Source organism: Opisthocomus hoazin, chromosome 2 (assembly GCF_030867145.1).
Source record: "Opisthocomus hoazin isolate bOpiHoa1 chromosome 2, bOpiHoa1.hap1, whole genome shotgun sequence".
Classification (NCBI taxonomy): domain Eukaryota; kingdom Metazoa; phylum Chordata; class Aves; order Opisthocomiformes; family Opisthocomidae; genus Opisthocomus; species Opisthocomus hoazin.
The window spans coordinates 93,767,141-93,785,091 of NC_134415.1; the positions used below are offsets into that span (position 1 = coordinate 93,767,141).

Consider the following 17,951-nt stretch of genomic DNA (forward strand, 5'->3'; position numbering starts at 1 on the left):
AGGCAGCCAGGGAAGCTTTGGTTTGTGGCACAGCACCATAGCTAGCACATCCATCACCCAAGCGAAAGGCGCGGGCTGCAGCCTTCCCCTGCCTATGGGGCAGATTTTGGTCCGTGCTTCCCGCTGGTGGGTGGCTAAGGAGTCCCTCGGGGTACGAAACCGCTTTCTGCCAAACCGTAAGCGAAATAAAGAACCTAAAGAGCAGAGACTCACAGAAATAATTTATCCAGGACCACACAGGAAGCAATTATCGTTGCCAAACATCTAATTCATCCTTCCTTAAACAGTTAATTGTATTTTTAATCGGTTTTCAACAGCTATGCAAAATAGGGAAAAAAAAACAATTTGAGAGATACAGCACGCAACAAGCAGGTGTTCAGTTTCCTTGAGCTTACCACAACGTGCACATGAAGTGGGTACAGAGACAAGCCAGAGATCTTTACACTAAGGCAAGAGTCAAGACCAACAGGCTGACCCTGTTTAAAGATTGACCTTTTCCTTGTGTTTATGAAGGGTTCAGAAACAGCAGCACTTTTCCTTATTGAATTAGTCATCTCTTTCATTGCAAAACCTGCCTGGATTTTAGCAATTTATCTGATTAGAGCTGGCATCTTGGAATTGCATCACTGTTTAGCTGTGGATATTCCACCTGCCGAGGGGAGGAATTGAGGTGAAGAGTCAGATGTTTATCTCAGGTTTCATTTCAGCAACTCCCATGAAAGTTTATGGGCAGGCTGCACAAAGGCTCCTGCTGTTTCCATACAGGCGTACACCTCCATATCCTACAGGCAATCACACCACACTGCCTGCTCCCTTCTCCACAGCCTTTATCTTGCAAGACGACTGATCTCTTAATTACTTTATTTGGAGCAGTGAATAAAGAAGGGCATACTCTGCAAGCTGACTGACAGACAGACAGGCTTTGTGCTCTTGGCAGGTGGGCACGGATAACAGAGTTGGGAGGCATGACATATCTATGCATTGAGTACAAAGGGAATACTTTTGTATTAGCTGTTAATATTTAGCTGAAACAGGATGTGTCGTAGTCAGAAAAGAGTGTCTAAGATACAAATATGATAAAAAGCAGTAATTGTTTTACCCTTGCTGCTGAGAACTCACGCAAACTGTTAGGGAGCAGCAGGGCAATACATGAGTGCAGGCAATGGGAAGGAAGCAGCAAATAGTTTTCAGCTCTGACTCGCTATAGCTGACACCTGCAAGGATCAGCCTGCAATCTTTGCTGAGGAGCTCAGGAGTAAGCTAGGCTTCAGAGGTGGGCTGGAACTCAAGTTTACTTCAACTGTTTAATTTTTAATTTGATACTTCTCACCACTCCCAGAATTAGTTCTCTGTTTAGCATGAAACCACTATGAGGTGCTTAAAGAAGGAACAGAAACCCACAGGAAGGACCAACAGAGTGACAATTTAACCACTTACCTTGAGACTAACTCACACCTTGCTCTGCACTCTCTACTGTTTGGGATTTAACCATTCCCTTCCTACCCAGCTACATGTTTGGCAGCAGGAGCTGAAGAGTGCCTTCAGCAAAGCCAGATGAGACGCAGGAGACTGACTCTCCAGGGCCATGGGGACAGCCTTGTCTTGGTCCTTGGACAAATGTCCTGAGAGCAGGGAGTTACGCAAGAGAACAGCCTCCACTTCTTATACTTGTCAAGGACTCAGTTCTGGGCACTGGGGCATTAAGACAGACTATATGAGCAGAGCCTTCAAAACTTCAACTCCATTTAGTCCTCTGAGCTCCAGTTATACATACAGCTGTTCAGGCCCAGTAGCGTCATACCCATCCATAAACAAAAAAGGAAGACACCCTCTGCAGTTAGGCTTTTCTTACTGTTAGCTGCTGAGTAAAGGTATTTTGCACCACAGTATCAGATTTAAAGGTTGTAAGTTTCCAAATCCATTTTTCAAACATGAATTACTGAAGGGAACTTACTGAAGTGTTCTCATTTACCTTTCTACTCTTCATGTAGTTGTGGTATCTCAATATTAGCTGATATAGCAGTATACTATACATGCATCCAGTAACACTGATTGCACACAGACATGCTCAGCCATCTTCTCTTCCCATTTTATATATACACAACATCCTGAACTGCAGCCTTGAGGGTAACAATAACCCACAATGGGCATTTTGTAATCTTGAGAAAGCTTCAGGCAGCAACCTCTGTTACTCAACATTTAAGACTGGTGTTTTCTGTCCTTTAAAGCTAATCATGCATAGCTCATCATGCATAGCTAGTCTGCACTTCATACACATTTTTAAGATCCCAACAGAATCTGAAAGAGGAGACAGGTGTCTGTAAAGCAAAAAAAAAAAAAAACACCCAATAGAGTGGACTGAGGGCCAGTGAGTGGCAGCTGTAAGGTAGGCAGGTCTCTTGTAGCATGCCATTGAGGCAGGGAAGGAGTACAAATTAATTGCACATTTGCAATGGAAATTTTTTATTTAAAAGGGATGACTGATAAAAACCCACTGCCTCTTATCAGCCTCAGTCTTCTTTCATAACCTCCCTCTCATGCCAGCTCTATTTGCTGTGGGTTCTTTAGCAGTCATGGAATGAGAGAAAGGATTGATAAACCACACAAAAGAAAAAAAACAAGACATGTAGCACTGCTTCTTTGAATATTCAACACTAAGTAGCAGATAAACAAATCAGTAAAAGCTAACAATTAGAACAGTAGAATACTTATGCAGAAATATTTCCAGATCTGTAATCTAAACAAGTAGTTGGGAGACATTTCAATAATAACTCTTCACAAAAAGATGTTTCTGTAAATATTTTCTTCACAGATTTTCCTCTAAAGAGGCTGACAATTTTTTTTTGTCTTCAGAGAAAGCCAGAGATAGTGTTCCAGTTCCCATGCCATAAGGAGTCTCCCAAACTGTCTAGAATATGAAAGGTGCAGAATGTTAACGTTTTTTCTTCAGTAGCTTCAAGATTCATAACTAACATTTCTATAACAGATAAGCAGGGTACAATTAGCATATGTATTCATTATGCTTGAAATACCACTGAACTTCCACAAGATTACTAAAGACTGGGATTAAAAAAAAAAAAAAAACAAACAAACACCAAAACATGAAGAAAAGGACCATTACAGGGAACAAGTCTTCAGCTTTTTTTCCCTAGAAACACGGGATAGCTCCCCCCTGCCCCTGCAGATGACTCACTGAGACTCCACAATCTATTACACATAATAACAATTAGGTCAACAACAAAGTTAAGTTTATCATTCCAGGTTTGCTCTCAGAGGAAGGGAGATGTGCTGTTCCTGCATGTGCCCCATCACTGGGGTGAGCACACATTCTCTGCCCCCCCTTCAGCCCTCCTCCCAGAGCAGAACTAAGACAACCCACCTAAGTTTCCCACCTATCAAGAGGTGCTTTTATTACGTTAGCAAGCTTTGAAAATCTTATTTAAAAATCAAAGCCACTGAAGTTTGGGAAAAAAAATATAATACGTGAAACTCTGAAGTATCACTCAAGGTCAAAGTGTGTGCTATTCTTCTCTCCCATTCTTCAGTTCTTATTAGGGCTATAAAGTCATCAAAATATTGATAAGTCAATGGCAGGAAAGATAGCAAAATCACATTGAAATAAGGCCTCTCCTCCAATATTGCTGCTGAGGTAGGTATTTCACAACTCGCTATCTCTTTTCTTTGCTATTAACTTCAGATCAAGAGATTATGACAGTGCTATAAGCGATACCAATAAAGCTCGGTGTGCAAGTATGGAAAAAGGTTCTGTTGTGAGCTGAAGAACCCATGCACAGTACAGCTGTCACTCTGCATCTGGATCACTGCAGAAATAGCTGTGTCTTCCAGGGATAAAAGGTAACACATTTTCTTTAACTGAATTTGTCAATAAAGAGTGATCCTCTATAAACACTAAGGGAAAGTAGAACAGAGCACACAGTACAATATGCCTATTCATAGAGGTATAAGATAAGTTCATTCTCCCCCTTCTGAGTATTTTGAAAGTGAATATTTAAGTATATGCTTACAATGAAAGACAAACCTCCCTCAACTTAGGCCTTTGTGAAGCATTACATTACAACATCTTTTCCCAATATAAGTTATACAGATTTAAACACGAAACAGAAAAGCTATCAAAGACTTTAAACTATTTCTGAAGCTAAGAAAACATGAACTTGCTAAGCTAACATGCAGAAATTGTCAAGGAAGGCTTCCCTAGTCCTGGCCTTCAACTTTTTCCATCACTGATCGAGGAGTATGGCATGCTCTTAATTCATAAACAAAGGCAAGAGCCACTTCAATAATGAAGTTGGAATCTTTATATGCAGGGCTGTTACGAAGGAAATACAGGCAAAACAGACTAACTCAAAATGTTTGATCAAGACAAAGAGCATACAAGCTCCACATTTTAGAAGGTATCCAAGGACAGCATGGCAGCTGTCTGAAACCGAAGGCAAGATTATTAGGGGTTTTTTTTTTTTAATTTAAAACTATAAAAATATTATTTTAACTTCTTTCAATTATTTAAGTAAATTTAAAATTCATACACTTGCACCAGAAATAACTCAGTTAAAGCCTGACCAATCCACTAACAACCATTTTAAAACAGTCCTGCTACATTTAGTGCATTTTAAAGAGTGCTTAGTATTAATGCTTTTAAAAATCCAAATTAGTGACTTCTGATCATGATTGTTGATGGGTTTTCTACTATTTAGAAATTTGAGAAGCATATTGGATTAATAGTGTTTTTAATAGAACAAAAGCTATTTTATTCACGTAACTCTTCAGAACAGTACGGATGCTTCCACCATATCACAACCACAGCAACAGCTCGAGAACTGGGTGACATTTACATGTCTCCACCAGTATTGTAACTGCTCATTTATATACACGGAGTGCTTATTTCCTTAGTTATGATCAAAACTGGACACAAGACCTGTTGTTGGGAAAGCACAGAGCAGCGTAATACTCTGCTTTCATGTCACAGGATGTATTTCAAGAGATATTTGCATGTTTTTCATGTACACCAACTGGTATTTTAGGAACCTTTTTTTTAGCTTCAGGGCAGTAAAGGAGGTTGAAGATTCTCCTACAAGTTTTTTACTCCAAACACCATAGTGCTTTGCAAGTAACAGAGACCATAATCACCAACTAGCAATTTCCATCCTTCAGTCCAACTGGCATGCAAAGAGTGAAAAAGCCCACAGTGAAAATCACGCAATTAAATTCTTTTTAATGATCTGCAAGCATTATCAGAAGACACAAAGAACATTTAAAAACGTGAACTTCATGCCGAGTGTCCTTTTAAAAGCTAGCAGCACAAAACATTTTTTGAACAGACCAGACATCTGTTGCATCCTGAACAGCAGTACATCATTTCGTTGTCCATGGTTTTTGACTCCCAAGTTTTGCAAATGCTGATACATCAAGACTTTTACCACTGTTGCACTGTTCATATAAAGTCTGAAAGTTAATAAAAACACAGGTATTCAGGTGAACACAGTTGCATCACATGGATTCAAACTATATCTTTATAACAAACATTACCACTTGAAATAAGTCATCACATATTGAAATATTCCAAGCTCCATACTACATTTGCTCTCTCAAATCAGAAGATAAACATACACATTTAAGACAGCATAGCTGTACCAGTTGTAATGCAATGTAGTGCCTAAAAGAAAACACATACACTGGCTTAACAGCATGAGCAAAGGTATAGAGCTTCACAAGCTGGCAGAGAACAAACTAATTACCAAGATTTAAAATCAAGTTTACTCAATTAATTGTCTGTGACCAGCATGGAAGGAGAGATGTATTTCTATAACTCTGGGCGAGCAAACTTTACATGAGATAGGAAAACCAGTGGCCACAAACATAGCCACCTCACAATATTGTTAAAAGGATAATCTCCTTTCAGCTTTCACTACCAAACATTCTAACCTTTGTTTGCATGAACACGTACTACCATACAAAATAGAAAAGAAAATTTACTTACCCTAGCAGCTCTAGAAATAGAGTTGGGAGAATTCAAGCCAACAAGCTGGCCAAGGATACGTTTCATTTCCTCCGTTGTTCCTTTTGCATTTGGAACACCTGCAGTTAATGTATAATTATGCTCAAGTTGTATACAACTTTGTATAAAATTACCAGTGCAGTTTGTATGAGGTATACAAAAAGTCAGTTCTGAAATGAATAGTTCAAGAATTAAAATACTGAGGTCTTCTCTGAAACATACACAGGGACCAAACGAAATACGTTGTTACACCAGCAAGTGGAAAGTACTTAAAGCCTTTTGTTTTCTTAAACAGAACTATAAAAATTATTTAATAAAAATGTTATTTAAAATAAAAGTACCTGTTTGACAATGACTTTGAATTTGAACATAGGGATGTATCAGCAACTCCGAAACAGATATTCTTTGTTTAGGATTTCTTATTAAACAGCGCTGCAAATTAAAAATAGAGCGTCATGGTTATCCATGGAAAGCAGAAGAATGCTCTGCCTATAAATTAAGAATTTTCCTAAGAATTAAGTGAGGATTTGTAAAAGATGTTGTAGATGCATGTCAGAACTTCTTACTGCTAAACTACATACTCAAAAAGACTCCACTCTTAACAGATTAACCTAATTGCCTTTATTAGCAATTCTCTTCAGGGTAAAGCTCGGTATCCTGTTTTACTCAAGCAACAATGTCAGAAGAGGTGCAGACCAGAACCTACAATATCCTTTTATTCTGAATGACACAGAATGACACAGAGATTTGAAAATTAAGGCGATAAGTGTTTCTGAAATTCAGTTTGTTACCTGCTGAGCAACACAATTAAGGCTGAAGTTAAAGCATAGGCCCTGTTTCAAAAGCAGGCAAATATGCACAGTAAGGGAAAGGTATAGTGAGTACAAAAGCGACTGTATTTACTTTGGGTTGTTCAGCCAAAGGAGTTAAGCCAGAATGCTTTAAGTATTTACTTGTTTATTTGCTATTGAGCTGAAAATAGACTTTTACTATGGAAACTATAGGAAGCAGCTCTAGCTTCATAAAGTCTTCTTTTGGAATAAGGCCTGTTACTGCAAGTAGCAGTGAGCATTTATTTGTGAAAAAAGCTTCTCAAGCACAACTCATTCAGTTTAAGAAAATCAGCTTTAAATAAAGAAGTTGCCATTATTTGAATCAAAGTTAATCTTAAGGACCAATTACCTTCAGCACATCTTGAAGATCCTTCTCGGGAGTATCTGGAAATTCTATTTCATAACTAGGATCAACGATAGCATGCAGTTTATTAATTGGATTTGTTATATGTTGAAATGGAGTCCTTCCATATGTCATACAGTACAAAATGCATCCCAATGACCACACATCACTTTTGGGACTTATCTAGTATAAGAATAAAAAAAACTAAGATTACTCCTCACTTAAGGAACTGTCCCTTCAGTCAATTTATCATATGATTGTATAGTCGTTTCACTTAACAATATATCTGTTTCACACTGGATAACAGATCTTAGTAACTACCACATAACCACCAAGACAACACACCATTATCTATTAAGACAGTATTGAGGTTTCATTCAGTAATACTCCATACGGAAGCTATTTTTATTAATTATCTTTGAAAATCAACTTACTTGAACAACTAACTTAAAATTAAAGGTAGTCCTTAACAAGTTGAACAGCAGGATTCTAATTTCAGATTTATGTGTAAACACAAATAAAAGCATACTAAATCAATTCAATACAGAAATCAGTGAGACATCACAGCTATGTCCCCAAAGTGGGAAGCCATAGTTCAGCTCCTCTGGGTTTAACGGACTCGGGTCCAAATTTCAGCCACCACACCTGGGCTGTTCCTTACAGGAGGAGGTTCTACTTCTCCTGTTGAAGCTGAAGCACTTTAGGAAAAGCACCTAAGGTTGAGGGAGCAGAAGAGAGGAGAACAGTGGGGAAAGAGGCACACAGAGAGCCTGACTCCCAGCACAATGCTTAGATTTTTTGCTTAGATGAGCTGAGCTCCAGAACAAGTCTGCTCTTCGCATGCAAGTTTTAAAAACGTAAAGATGAAACTTTAAAAGGTAAAAAGTATCATCCTTAACAAAAGAAATCCATCTATAAAACATTCTATTCTGTTTAGAAAGACTGTGTTTCGTTGCATAGTACTACTTCCATTCAACTGTTAAAAAGTCACAATCTTTGAGTGTTATGCACACATGAATATGAATTATTTTTAATACCTTTCCACAAAACTGTTTACTCCTTAACTGAAGTTGACTACCAATGTGAAATTGCTTTCCTTCAGTACCTTCCTTATAATACACATTCCATTACCCCAGTGAAGTTATAAGAAGTTCTACAATACACAGTACTCTGCAGCACAGAAAAATTAATAGGATACACAGAAGTCATCCATGTGTCCCCTAAAACACGAGACCTCATCGTACCATCTTTTAAAATACCTTATTACGTTATTACTCATTTCTTACAAAACCTGCCTTTCACTTACAAGAATTCAAAAATATGACAATGATACAAGCATCATCATATCTTCTTGTTTAAGCAAACATACTAACAATGGTTTGTATTAGAAAGCAAATTTCCTAACCCAGAGTTATTTAAGCAGAATGGTAAAATGTAGCTGCATAGCAGCTAACAGTACCATAAGAGCTCCACCAATTTTTGGCAGAACAAAACACAAGGGCATAAGCAGCACAATAGGCAACCAAGAAGCAACTGAGGAATGATTCTCTCTCAACTCCATGAAAGATCCTCCCAGAAACATCCTCTGCAAGCTCTAGCCTGGAGTGGTTTCAGTGCGAAGGAGGACTGGTGAGAGATGCACAGCATGGTGGACCCTTAACACGCTCAAAAGACTTCTGTAACATTAGCCATCAGTACAGCCTCCGATATGTGAAAGGCTGCATGCATTTCACTGTACTCTATATTGCTGTTCAATGCCATTCACACTGCTAACGTAGCAGAACAGTGCTCCATAAAAAGGGATTTCAAATTTTTTAATGTTTATTATAAGTTTAGATACTATCACTATATTATTATTATTAGCAGCTCCTCCAAAGCCCAAGCCTGTGCATCTGTTTTGCTTTCAATTGTACTCATTAAATTCAGCACTTACATTTTTTTTAAACACCATCTGCAAAATGCTTTTAGGTAGTTGAGAAGAATAACCTTAACCTTCAATCTCTGCCCACCACCATCGTGGCACAATAGATTTCCTTGTGTTCTAGTTTCAGTGGAAGGTTTTGAGAAAACTAAGTTTTAACACATGCCTGAATTACTACTTAACGTGAAGGGAACAGGTGAAAAAAGATTATGTTACCTTAGATCGAGATTTCCCATTTTCTCCATAGGAAGACATGTCTTTTATTGCTTCGGGTGGCATATAATTCATTGTGCCAACCTAGCCAGAAATGTAAAAATATTCCTTTAAGTGAAGCATGCACTTAGTTTAACTGACTTGATATATACTAAATTAATTCAATACAGAAACCAGTGAGACATCACAGCTATGTCCCCAAAGTGGGAAGCCATAGTTCAGCTCCAGTTAGATTTTTATCTCAAGGCACTGAAAAGCATCTTGAAAATTTGTTTCTATTAAGGCTGAAGGCCATTGCTATTCTGTTCAATAAAAACATCTAAAAATTGATATATACGAATATCTATACACATATAAAACCATTCTGCATAAAATTTCAGTATTCTCTGAAGTTACTACATTAACCAATATAATCAGCAAGTATTACAGCACTTGACAGAAAAGTGTACGCCAATTTTCCAGGAGTATTTCACCTGAGAATCTTTAATGATGCTTGTCACATCAGGCTGCATTTGGTTTGCAATGCCAAAGTCAATTAATTTTAACATTCCATCAACTATCAGAAAGTTTGCTGGTTTCAGATCACTGTGAATAATGCCTGTAAAACAGAGTTTAAAGTCAATCCAGGTTTAGTCAATCCAAGTTACTACTGAAGGACGGGGGTTTTATTGCTCAATTCCCACAACCCTTGCACAGAGAGAAGGTGCAGATCAGCTTTACCTGGCCAAAGCCAAGTTATTATTTGCACATTTCATAGAAGTGTTTCCATTTCTTTTTCAACAGTTAAGACTTGCATGAGTTTACAGTTTGAACTGTTAATTATTCAAATCTGCAAGCACCCCAAAATAGCTCCAAGAGATTTGAGTTGCATGTTTTCTCCCACTTAGGGATAGACCCTCTAACTGTATGAGCACACTGCAATGCTGAACTGCTGCTCTGGACCAGTTCAATGGCTTGTCCACTCCTGTGGTTTTATCTTCAATAATTAGCTAAGCAGATATTTTAAATAAAGAATTATATTGCTTGGTCTGATGTTTTCTGCTTTCTGATCTCAAAGATACCATTCACTGAGGACTACATATGACTGACCTCTCACAAAGCCTACTTACATGATTTATTACGAATTTTGGTTACTACCCATATAATCAACCAAACCATCTTCATATTTTGCAAAATTGTTTGTTTCAAGGACACATCACACAGTATGTAGCCTGTGTTTTAGTCAATTTTGCTGTCTTTCTATACTACTGAATGTTCCAGCATTCTTGTGCTGTCAAGAGGTGATGCTCTCTGCTACATGTACAGGTCTCTTCACTTTTTTTCTTAAACAGGAAGGGGATCCAAATCTGCTCTCTCCTTTATGTTACACAGCCAAATAGAATACAGATGCATGCACTTCAGTTACATAGGTAAAGATGAAAGGAAGGCCTGAAGAACCACGTGAAGAAGCTGAAACACTGTGTCCAGGTAAAGAATATAGAACTGCATAGAAGCTGTCATTAATTCCAAGGGTTCTTTGCAGAGAATAACTGCCTGAAAAGTGAGCCTAATGGAGAACAAGCAGTATTGGGAGTATACAGTGTAGCCTAATACAGAAAAGATTATTCCCCAGCTGTTGCAAGTAAATAGAAAGCATTATACAACGGTGATATTTGGAGATCCCTTAGAGTTAGCAAAGTAAGTCTACCTCTGCATCACGATTTACCCTTCTCTTCTGTTTCACTGAAATTTTTTTTTCCACAACACAGTAAAACCCCATCTTTGAAGATCATTAGGCTTACCCCAAAACTAAGAGCAATACCACCTCCAAAATTTAACTGCGTTCATATTGTCTGTGTCATATAACCTACACAAATACCTAGAATTATTTAAGAATACCATATTCATGGATTGTGTGAACAGCTTCCAGCATATTTTTCCAGTAACTCTTTCGTTCCAAAGGATCAATATTTTTTTTCTTTTTGAGCCAACTGTTGAGATCAATATTTCCGCACTCCATTACCATGTAGATATGATGATCAGTAATTTCACTAAAAATAAATAAATATACTTATGTTAAAATTTAAGGCAACTTCTTTATATCAGAAGGTACTGGTTTAATAAAATTAATGTTTACTCACTAGCCATACAGGCGGATGATCTTATCACTGTGTTGTTGCAGTTTACTCAAATGAGCAATTTCATTCTTATAGCTCTCAACAGTCTGTTGATCAGCTTCCTCTAGATTCACATATTTGACAGCATACAGCTGCTTCTTTTCATTCAGTACTTGAAATACCTGCAAAATAGTATCAGTTAATAACTTCACTCAATCCTAATTCTGATTTACTGTGGTTCTTCATCTCACCATGGCTAGAATAAAACAAACAAAAAAAAATGTACCTTTCAAAAGGAAGAAGCAACGCTAAATTTAAAAAGAAGTTCATACAAATCAACGTGAAGAAGAATTAAGAAAGAAGCCACCAGTTACAACAAACAACTGTATCAGAAACCATCTTGGTACCATGTTATATTTCACTAGGTGTATATGATCAAGTCTGAAGTGTTCCTAACAAACAATGCAAAAATAACACCACCCACAAAGATAAGGGTTTGACCTGCCACTGCACATCCCTTTTGCCACACCAAGAAGATTTGGAGGTTAGACCACATGGCACACGAGCAGAGGCTGAGAGCACTGAGTTCATTCAGTCTTAAGGTGAGAAGTCTACGGGGAATCTTATTTGCTGTCTTCAGCTATTTAAAGGGAAGGTATGACTCCTCTCAAACCACCACAGTATGAGAGGCAAGAGACAAAGCTAACAACAACGAAAATTCCAATTAGATACCAGGAAACTTTTTCCATCATTATGTAGTTGAAGAGGGGAACAAGGCTGTCCAGAGAGGCTGTGAAATCTCCATCCTTGGTGATACTCAAAACTCATCAGCAAGAGACTACGAACAGCCTGCTCTAGTTTGGCCTTGCTTTAAGCAGACCATCGGACCAAGTGATATGAAGAGGTCCTTCCCACCCTACCTCATTCTACGATTGTATGCTGCTAACATAGGAAGCTTTTCCTCCTGGAGCTCCCTGCTGACTGGAAGCTAGCCAACGTTATTCCAATTTACAGGAAGGGCATGAGGGAAAACCCAGCAAATTGAAGACCTGTTAGTCTAACCTCCGTTCCTGGAAAAATTACAGACAAGATCATACAGGGTACTACTGAAAGGCAGTGAAAGGACAAAGCAATCAGTAGGCACAATCAACAGGAGTTCACAAAGGGAAAGTCCTGCCTAACCCATCTGATATCCTTCTATAAGGTCACCCGCCTAGTGTATGAAGGGAAGGCAGTGGATGTAGTTTTTCTTGATTTTAGTAAGGCTTTTGATACTGTCCCTCAAGCATCCTTCTAGACAAGCTGTCCAACTGTGAGATATGTGGTTCATTGTGTGCTGGGTGAAGGACAGGTTGAACAGCAAAGCTCAAAGGGTTGTAGTGAACGGGGCTACATCTGGTTGGCAACCAGTCACCAGCAGCGTTCCTCATGGTTCAGTTCTAGGGCCAGTTCTGTTCAACATATTGATCAACGATCTGGATGAAGGAGTTGAATGCACCATAAGCAAGTTTGCTGATTATACCAAACTGTGAGGTGCTGTTGATTCTCTTGAGGAACAAAAGGCCTTGCAGTGGGATCGAAATAGATTAGAGCATTGGGCAGTCAATGGGATGAAACTTAGTAAGTCCAAATACTGGATTCTGCACCTGGGATGGAGTAATGCAAGGCACAAGTACAAACTGGGAGAGGAGTGGCTGGAGAGCCGCCCTGCAGAAAGGGATCTGGGGGTGCTGGTCGACAGCAGGTTCAACAAGAGCCAGCAGTGTGCCCTGGCAGCTGGGAGGGCAAATCTCTGCATCCTGGGGTGCATCAAACACTGCACAACCAGCCAGTCAAGAGAGGGCATCATCCCGCTGTGTTCAGCCTTGGTGCAGCCTCACCTTGAGTACTGTGTGCAGTTCTGGGCCCCACAATTTAAGAAGGATGTGAAGGTCCTTGAATGCATGCAGAGGAGGGCAACAAAGCTGGTGACAGAGCTGGTTTAGACTGGACATTAGGAAGCATTTCTTTACCGAGAGGGTGGTCAAGCACGGGAACAGGCTTCCTAGGGAGGTGGTTGATGCCCTAAGCCTGTCAGTGTTTAAGAGGCATTTGGACAGTACCCTTAATAACGTGCTTTAACTTTTGGTGAGCCCTGAAATGGTCAGGCTGTTGGACTAGATGATAGCTGTGGGTCCCTTCCACCTCAAATATTATATTCTTATTCCATTCTGTTATTCTTTTAATTTTATTACTCTCTGGATTAGCAGAATCATGTAAGATATGCAACATTTAAAACCAGTTTCCCATCTCTGATGACACAGCCGGACTGTTTATCATGAGCAAACACACAGCTTGACTGCTCAGTACCACTTCGGTCTGTCAGTTCCTGCATATGCAAACATGAAACCAAAATAAAAAGTAGGCACAAAGGGTCATAAATATAAGCCATGTCTAAATAAATATGATTAAATGTGTTTAAAGTTTTGAAATCTAGACACACAAAATTCTATTCCTGTTTTCTGTGACTATTTACTGGATTATAAGGTACCTGAAAACCAATGAAGTATACATGCTGTTGATAATACTTGTCACTTTTTGTAAGATGGCACCTCTGCACTCCTCAGATTTGTGGAGGAGTAAGCATGTTTTAAGTGATCATGATAATTGCAACATGACAGCTTGAGCATATTTCATCCAATTAAGTTACTGATGAAATAACAACTATTAAATATTTTTAATTAAAAAAACTGAAAAGCTATAAAACAAGGCCAATCTTAAGTACCATCTCAGGCACTTCGAGACTGTTCAGGAAAATCCATGCATTTAAAACAGAACACCAGAGGATTTAATGAACTGAACTTAAGGGTAAGATTAGAGATACTCAGTTCTAAAACTAGTTCTAACTAAGCTTTCTGGGCAATTTTTGGCAAGTTAAAAAAGAGTTTTAAATAGTTATGCTATAACTTAGCTTAAGTATCCAATTCATATTTCACTGCATGCCTCAGATTAACCAGAAGTAACCACTTCATCTTCCATGTGCTGCAGACAAAGTACTGCATAGGCTGTTACTGAGGATTAACCTATGCGTGCACTTATCGAATTTCCCTTACACAAGTTCTTAAGCTGTCCCTGTGACTAGTTATACAGTCTTCACAGACAGTAGCACATGGGTGAAGCAGAGGTGCGGGAGACAGAAGAAAGCAGACAGAAGAGAAATCTAACTCACACAAAACTGCTTATGTTGGTTTTGTTACAATTCGTTATCTTCAGAACAAGAGATTTTACCAAAACTGTTTCCTAAGCCCCTATGACCCAAATTTTCCTTATAAAAAGCAGCTCACTCACCACTTCAGTCACACTTACTGCCCCTCACACAAGCTACCAAAGACTTCAGTAATAAGGGATGGTCTGTCCACTTCAGGAACTGTCAACCAACCTTACAAGCCATACATTTCCCAATAATCTAATCACACTGCCCTAAACAATAGCCTCTCAAATTAAGATCTACAGTAAAACTGCAGCACATCTCTTAGAACTGATTTTATTAGGAATTTTAATACTTATTCCACCACAGAAATTGTTCTCTTCAAGAGCATACACGCACTACCTTCAGGCCCTCATGCAGAAACCAAGAAGTAGGCTCGCACCATTGTTTACCGATTTAAGCGAGATTTTTAGATGCTCACGAGAGTTGAGCAATCACTTTCTCCTATTCCTGTAACTTCTGTTCAGTGTTCTGAACATATCTATTCAGAATTTGTTTACAGTTTATTCTCTACTTCAACACTCCCCCTCCCCTTATCTATCGTTTTTACTTTATTTCTCCACTAAAGCAAGAAGTAGTGTGCTTAACATCCTGTACTAACTGAAGCATCATTTTCATAATAAGACATTAATTCAGTTATTATTGCTGGCTATCTGAAGACTCAGATGAAACTGCATTGTTCCAAATCTAACCCGTGTGCTATGTTTCTTCTGCAGTAACTTAACACTTTGTACATGTTAGTACGAGACAGTTATTAGATGACTTCAACATGTATGTTTACAATACAACTACTACTGTGTAAATGAGTGACTGTCTAAAAGGATAAAAGAGCATCTTACCTTACTTGAGCCTCCACTACCTATTTGCTTTAATATCGTATAAACTCTTCCTTTGATGGTAAGGCATTCATGTGAAGGTACAGAAGCTGGAACCTGTGTGCATACAGAAAAAGTTAAAGAAAATAACTATTTGGTATACATGCAGTGGAACTTGGTAGAGCTCTACTTTTTATTAAGTTAATATGCTTTAAGTTGTCTTGGTCTTTCTGAACAAGATAAATTGTAGTAAAGCTAAACTTTAAGTATGCTTGTCTTGAAAGCTAAAGATACCTATAAGCAGAAGTAGTTGTATAATGACCATCACTTGGCATGTAACATCATTGAACTCTTAAAGATACCAGTGCTCTTCACATTGGAAATGAAGAAAAAGGGTTTCTTCATAAGGCTTCTCAGATCATTAGAGACACCTTCCTGTCTACAGATTATGTTGGAAACTAGACTAAGAGACTTTCAGTCACAGCATGCAATTGTAACTTTGAGCTGTACTCAAATCAGGTACTATTTGAACTTAACTACCAGCTGGCAGACTCTGGTGCTGCGAAGCCAAAACAGCCTGTATTGCCTATACCTGCTACACCAAGCTGAAGACCAGCCACAAATTTTAAATATTAATCCTCTGGTAGGAAGCTTAAGCCTATCCTCCAGTTCTGTCTACATTTGGGAGTATTCCTGCCTGAATGTGCAACCCATCTAAGGCAATCCATTTTTACATTATTTCAGGCCACTACAAATGCATCAAAATTTGTGAAATCTAATAAAATGGAGAAGGAATGTAACTCTTCATTCTTTTATCTCCATCATAATCTTATGGTTTCTAACACATACTGCTTCTTTTTCGATGTACTCCACTGTAGTGTGTGGTACCACTATGGAAGCATTGTAAAATAGAAATAATGACTCTAGTTCTTGCCTCTTATGAAGTAGGATCTGAAAAGGCTTAGATCTCAGACATAAAGGTTTCAGGATTTTGACACAACTGAACTGATTTTTTGAGAGCTGAATTTTTTTACCTCAATTCAGACACACAATTGAAGAAACAGCTATTCTGAGACTAAGCAATACACACTACTTTCCATTACTCATCCAGAAAGATGAACAGCAAATTTACATTAAAAAAATGCATACATACACACATATATTTAACCCGAAGTAGTCTCCAATGAAAGCACATACTGAAAAAAGACAGAAGACAGCCAAAAATTGTTACCTGCAAGCCAATTTGGTTTTGAAAGGGTGCTGCTGGAGTATGTGGTAGGAAATGTGGGATCTGGCTGTAGGGAGTAGAAATCTGACATCCTGGTAGAAAGTTGTCCTTTACAACTGGCGTTCTGAAACTAAAGGAAATTATGAACGGTATCTGCATTTAGTTGTATTATTTTAAGATTATTCTGACAAAGTTGAAATCTTCGGTGCTTCTTGAAAGTTAAATCCTGTTGACTAGCGAAAGCCTGAGCCTCTGCTACATTCAATAAGACCCCTTCAACTTCTTGACTTAGAAGTCCTTTATAAGTATATTTAAACTGTAACATACTTCAGAAATATTTCTTAAAACAATAATTAAATCCCTATCTTCAGACAGTAGCTGGCACTCCCCAAAAACTGGAAAATGAAAGCACTGTATAACTAGAAGAGCTGACCGTAAGACAGCAAGATAGTCTGAGCCACAGTTAGGTTTTTTTAGCTTACTGTTCTTTACTCAAAATCCTCTTTAGATGGAGAGAATTTTTTTTTTTTTTTCAAGTGAGCATATTGACGCAAACATCTTCCAGGTAATCACGAGAGGTGTTTTTTTTTTTTGAGAGAGAGTTTTAGTGATGCTGCATGCGAGCAGAAAGTAGATCATGTATTTCAGAAAACAGAAGATTGCAAGAAATCCTTTATGCTTTTTGATTTGTTCCCTTGATGTGTCTACCATATATTTACCAAATACACTTTTTTCCACAGTACTTACCGAAACTGATGCTAAGATCAGAACTGGAAAAGAAGTTACATACATAGGACTTCTTTGTAGAGAGTAAAATGATAACAGTTTGAAAAACAGCCAAAAGCATGGTTCTCACTGAATGCAAAAGCACTCAACAATTCTACATATTTACTATGTGCTGCACATACTGTATATAATGAGAGTTTACTTTTAAAAAATTTCCACATTATCAAAGTTTGGAAGAAGCAAAACTAGAATCCATTCAAGGACCACTAAGCAAATTCCATCATGAGATGATGTGTTTCATTTACTACCTATATTCTAAATTCTACAGCTACAGAGAGAGAGGTCCTAATAACAAGGAAAGGAACAGTGCTTACTCATCATATAGCCTTGACCTGTATGACTCATCCTAGAGACTTATGAAAATAGTAAGTAGCCACATCGTTAAAGATTTATCAACATATGCCAACATATACCAAACAGGGATTTATGCCTAATTTAAGATTGCATGGATAAACA

At 38.2% G+C, this 17,951-nt stretch overlaps 1 protein-coding gene across 1 annotated transcript in view; it reads right to left on the minus strand.

The window, feature by feature from the left end:
• Positions 1–247: 247 nt before the first annotated feature.
• The window catches only part of TTK (TTK protein kinase), a 52,506-nt gene continuing 34,802 nt past the window's right edge, over positions 248–17,951 (minus strand). Inside the window, exons 14-24 of the mRNA XM_075414462.1 lie at positions 16,713–16,839; positions 15,506–15,598; positions 11,444–11,601; positions 11,202–11,353; positions 9,797–9,921; positions 9,327–9,407; positions 7,196–7,372; positions 6,355–6,445; positions 5,996–6,093; positions 5,339–5,460; positions 248–2,908 (exon numbers count right to left, since the gene is read on the minus strand). Of these exons, the coding sequence (XP_075270577.1) occupies positions 5,371–5,460; positions 5,996–6,093; positions 6,355–6,445; positions 7,196–7,372; positions 9,327–9,407; positions 9,797–9,921; positions 11,202–11,353; positions 11,444–11,601; positions 15,506–15,598; positions 16,713–16,839 (1,192 nt within the window). The 3' untranslated portion in view covers positions 248–2,908; positions 5,339–5,370. The remainder of the gene's footprint in view (positions 2,909–5,338; positions 5,461–5,995; positions 6,094–6,354; positions 6,446–7,195; positions 7,373–9,326; positions 9,408–9,796; positions 9,922–11,201; positions 11,354–11,443; positions 11,602–15,505; positions 15,599–16,712; positions 16,840–17,951) is intronic.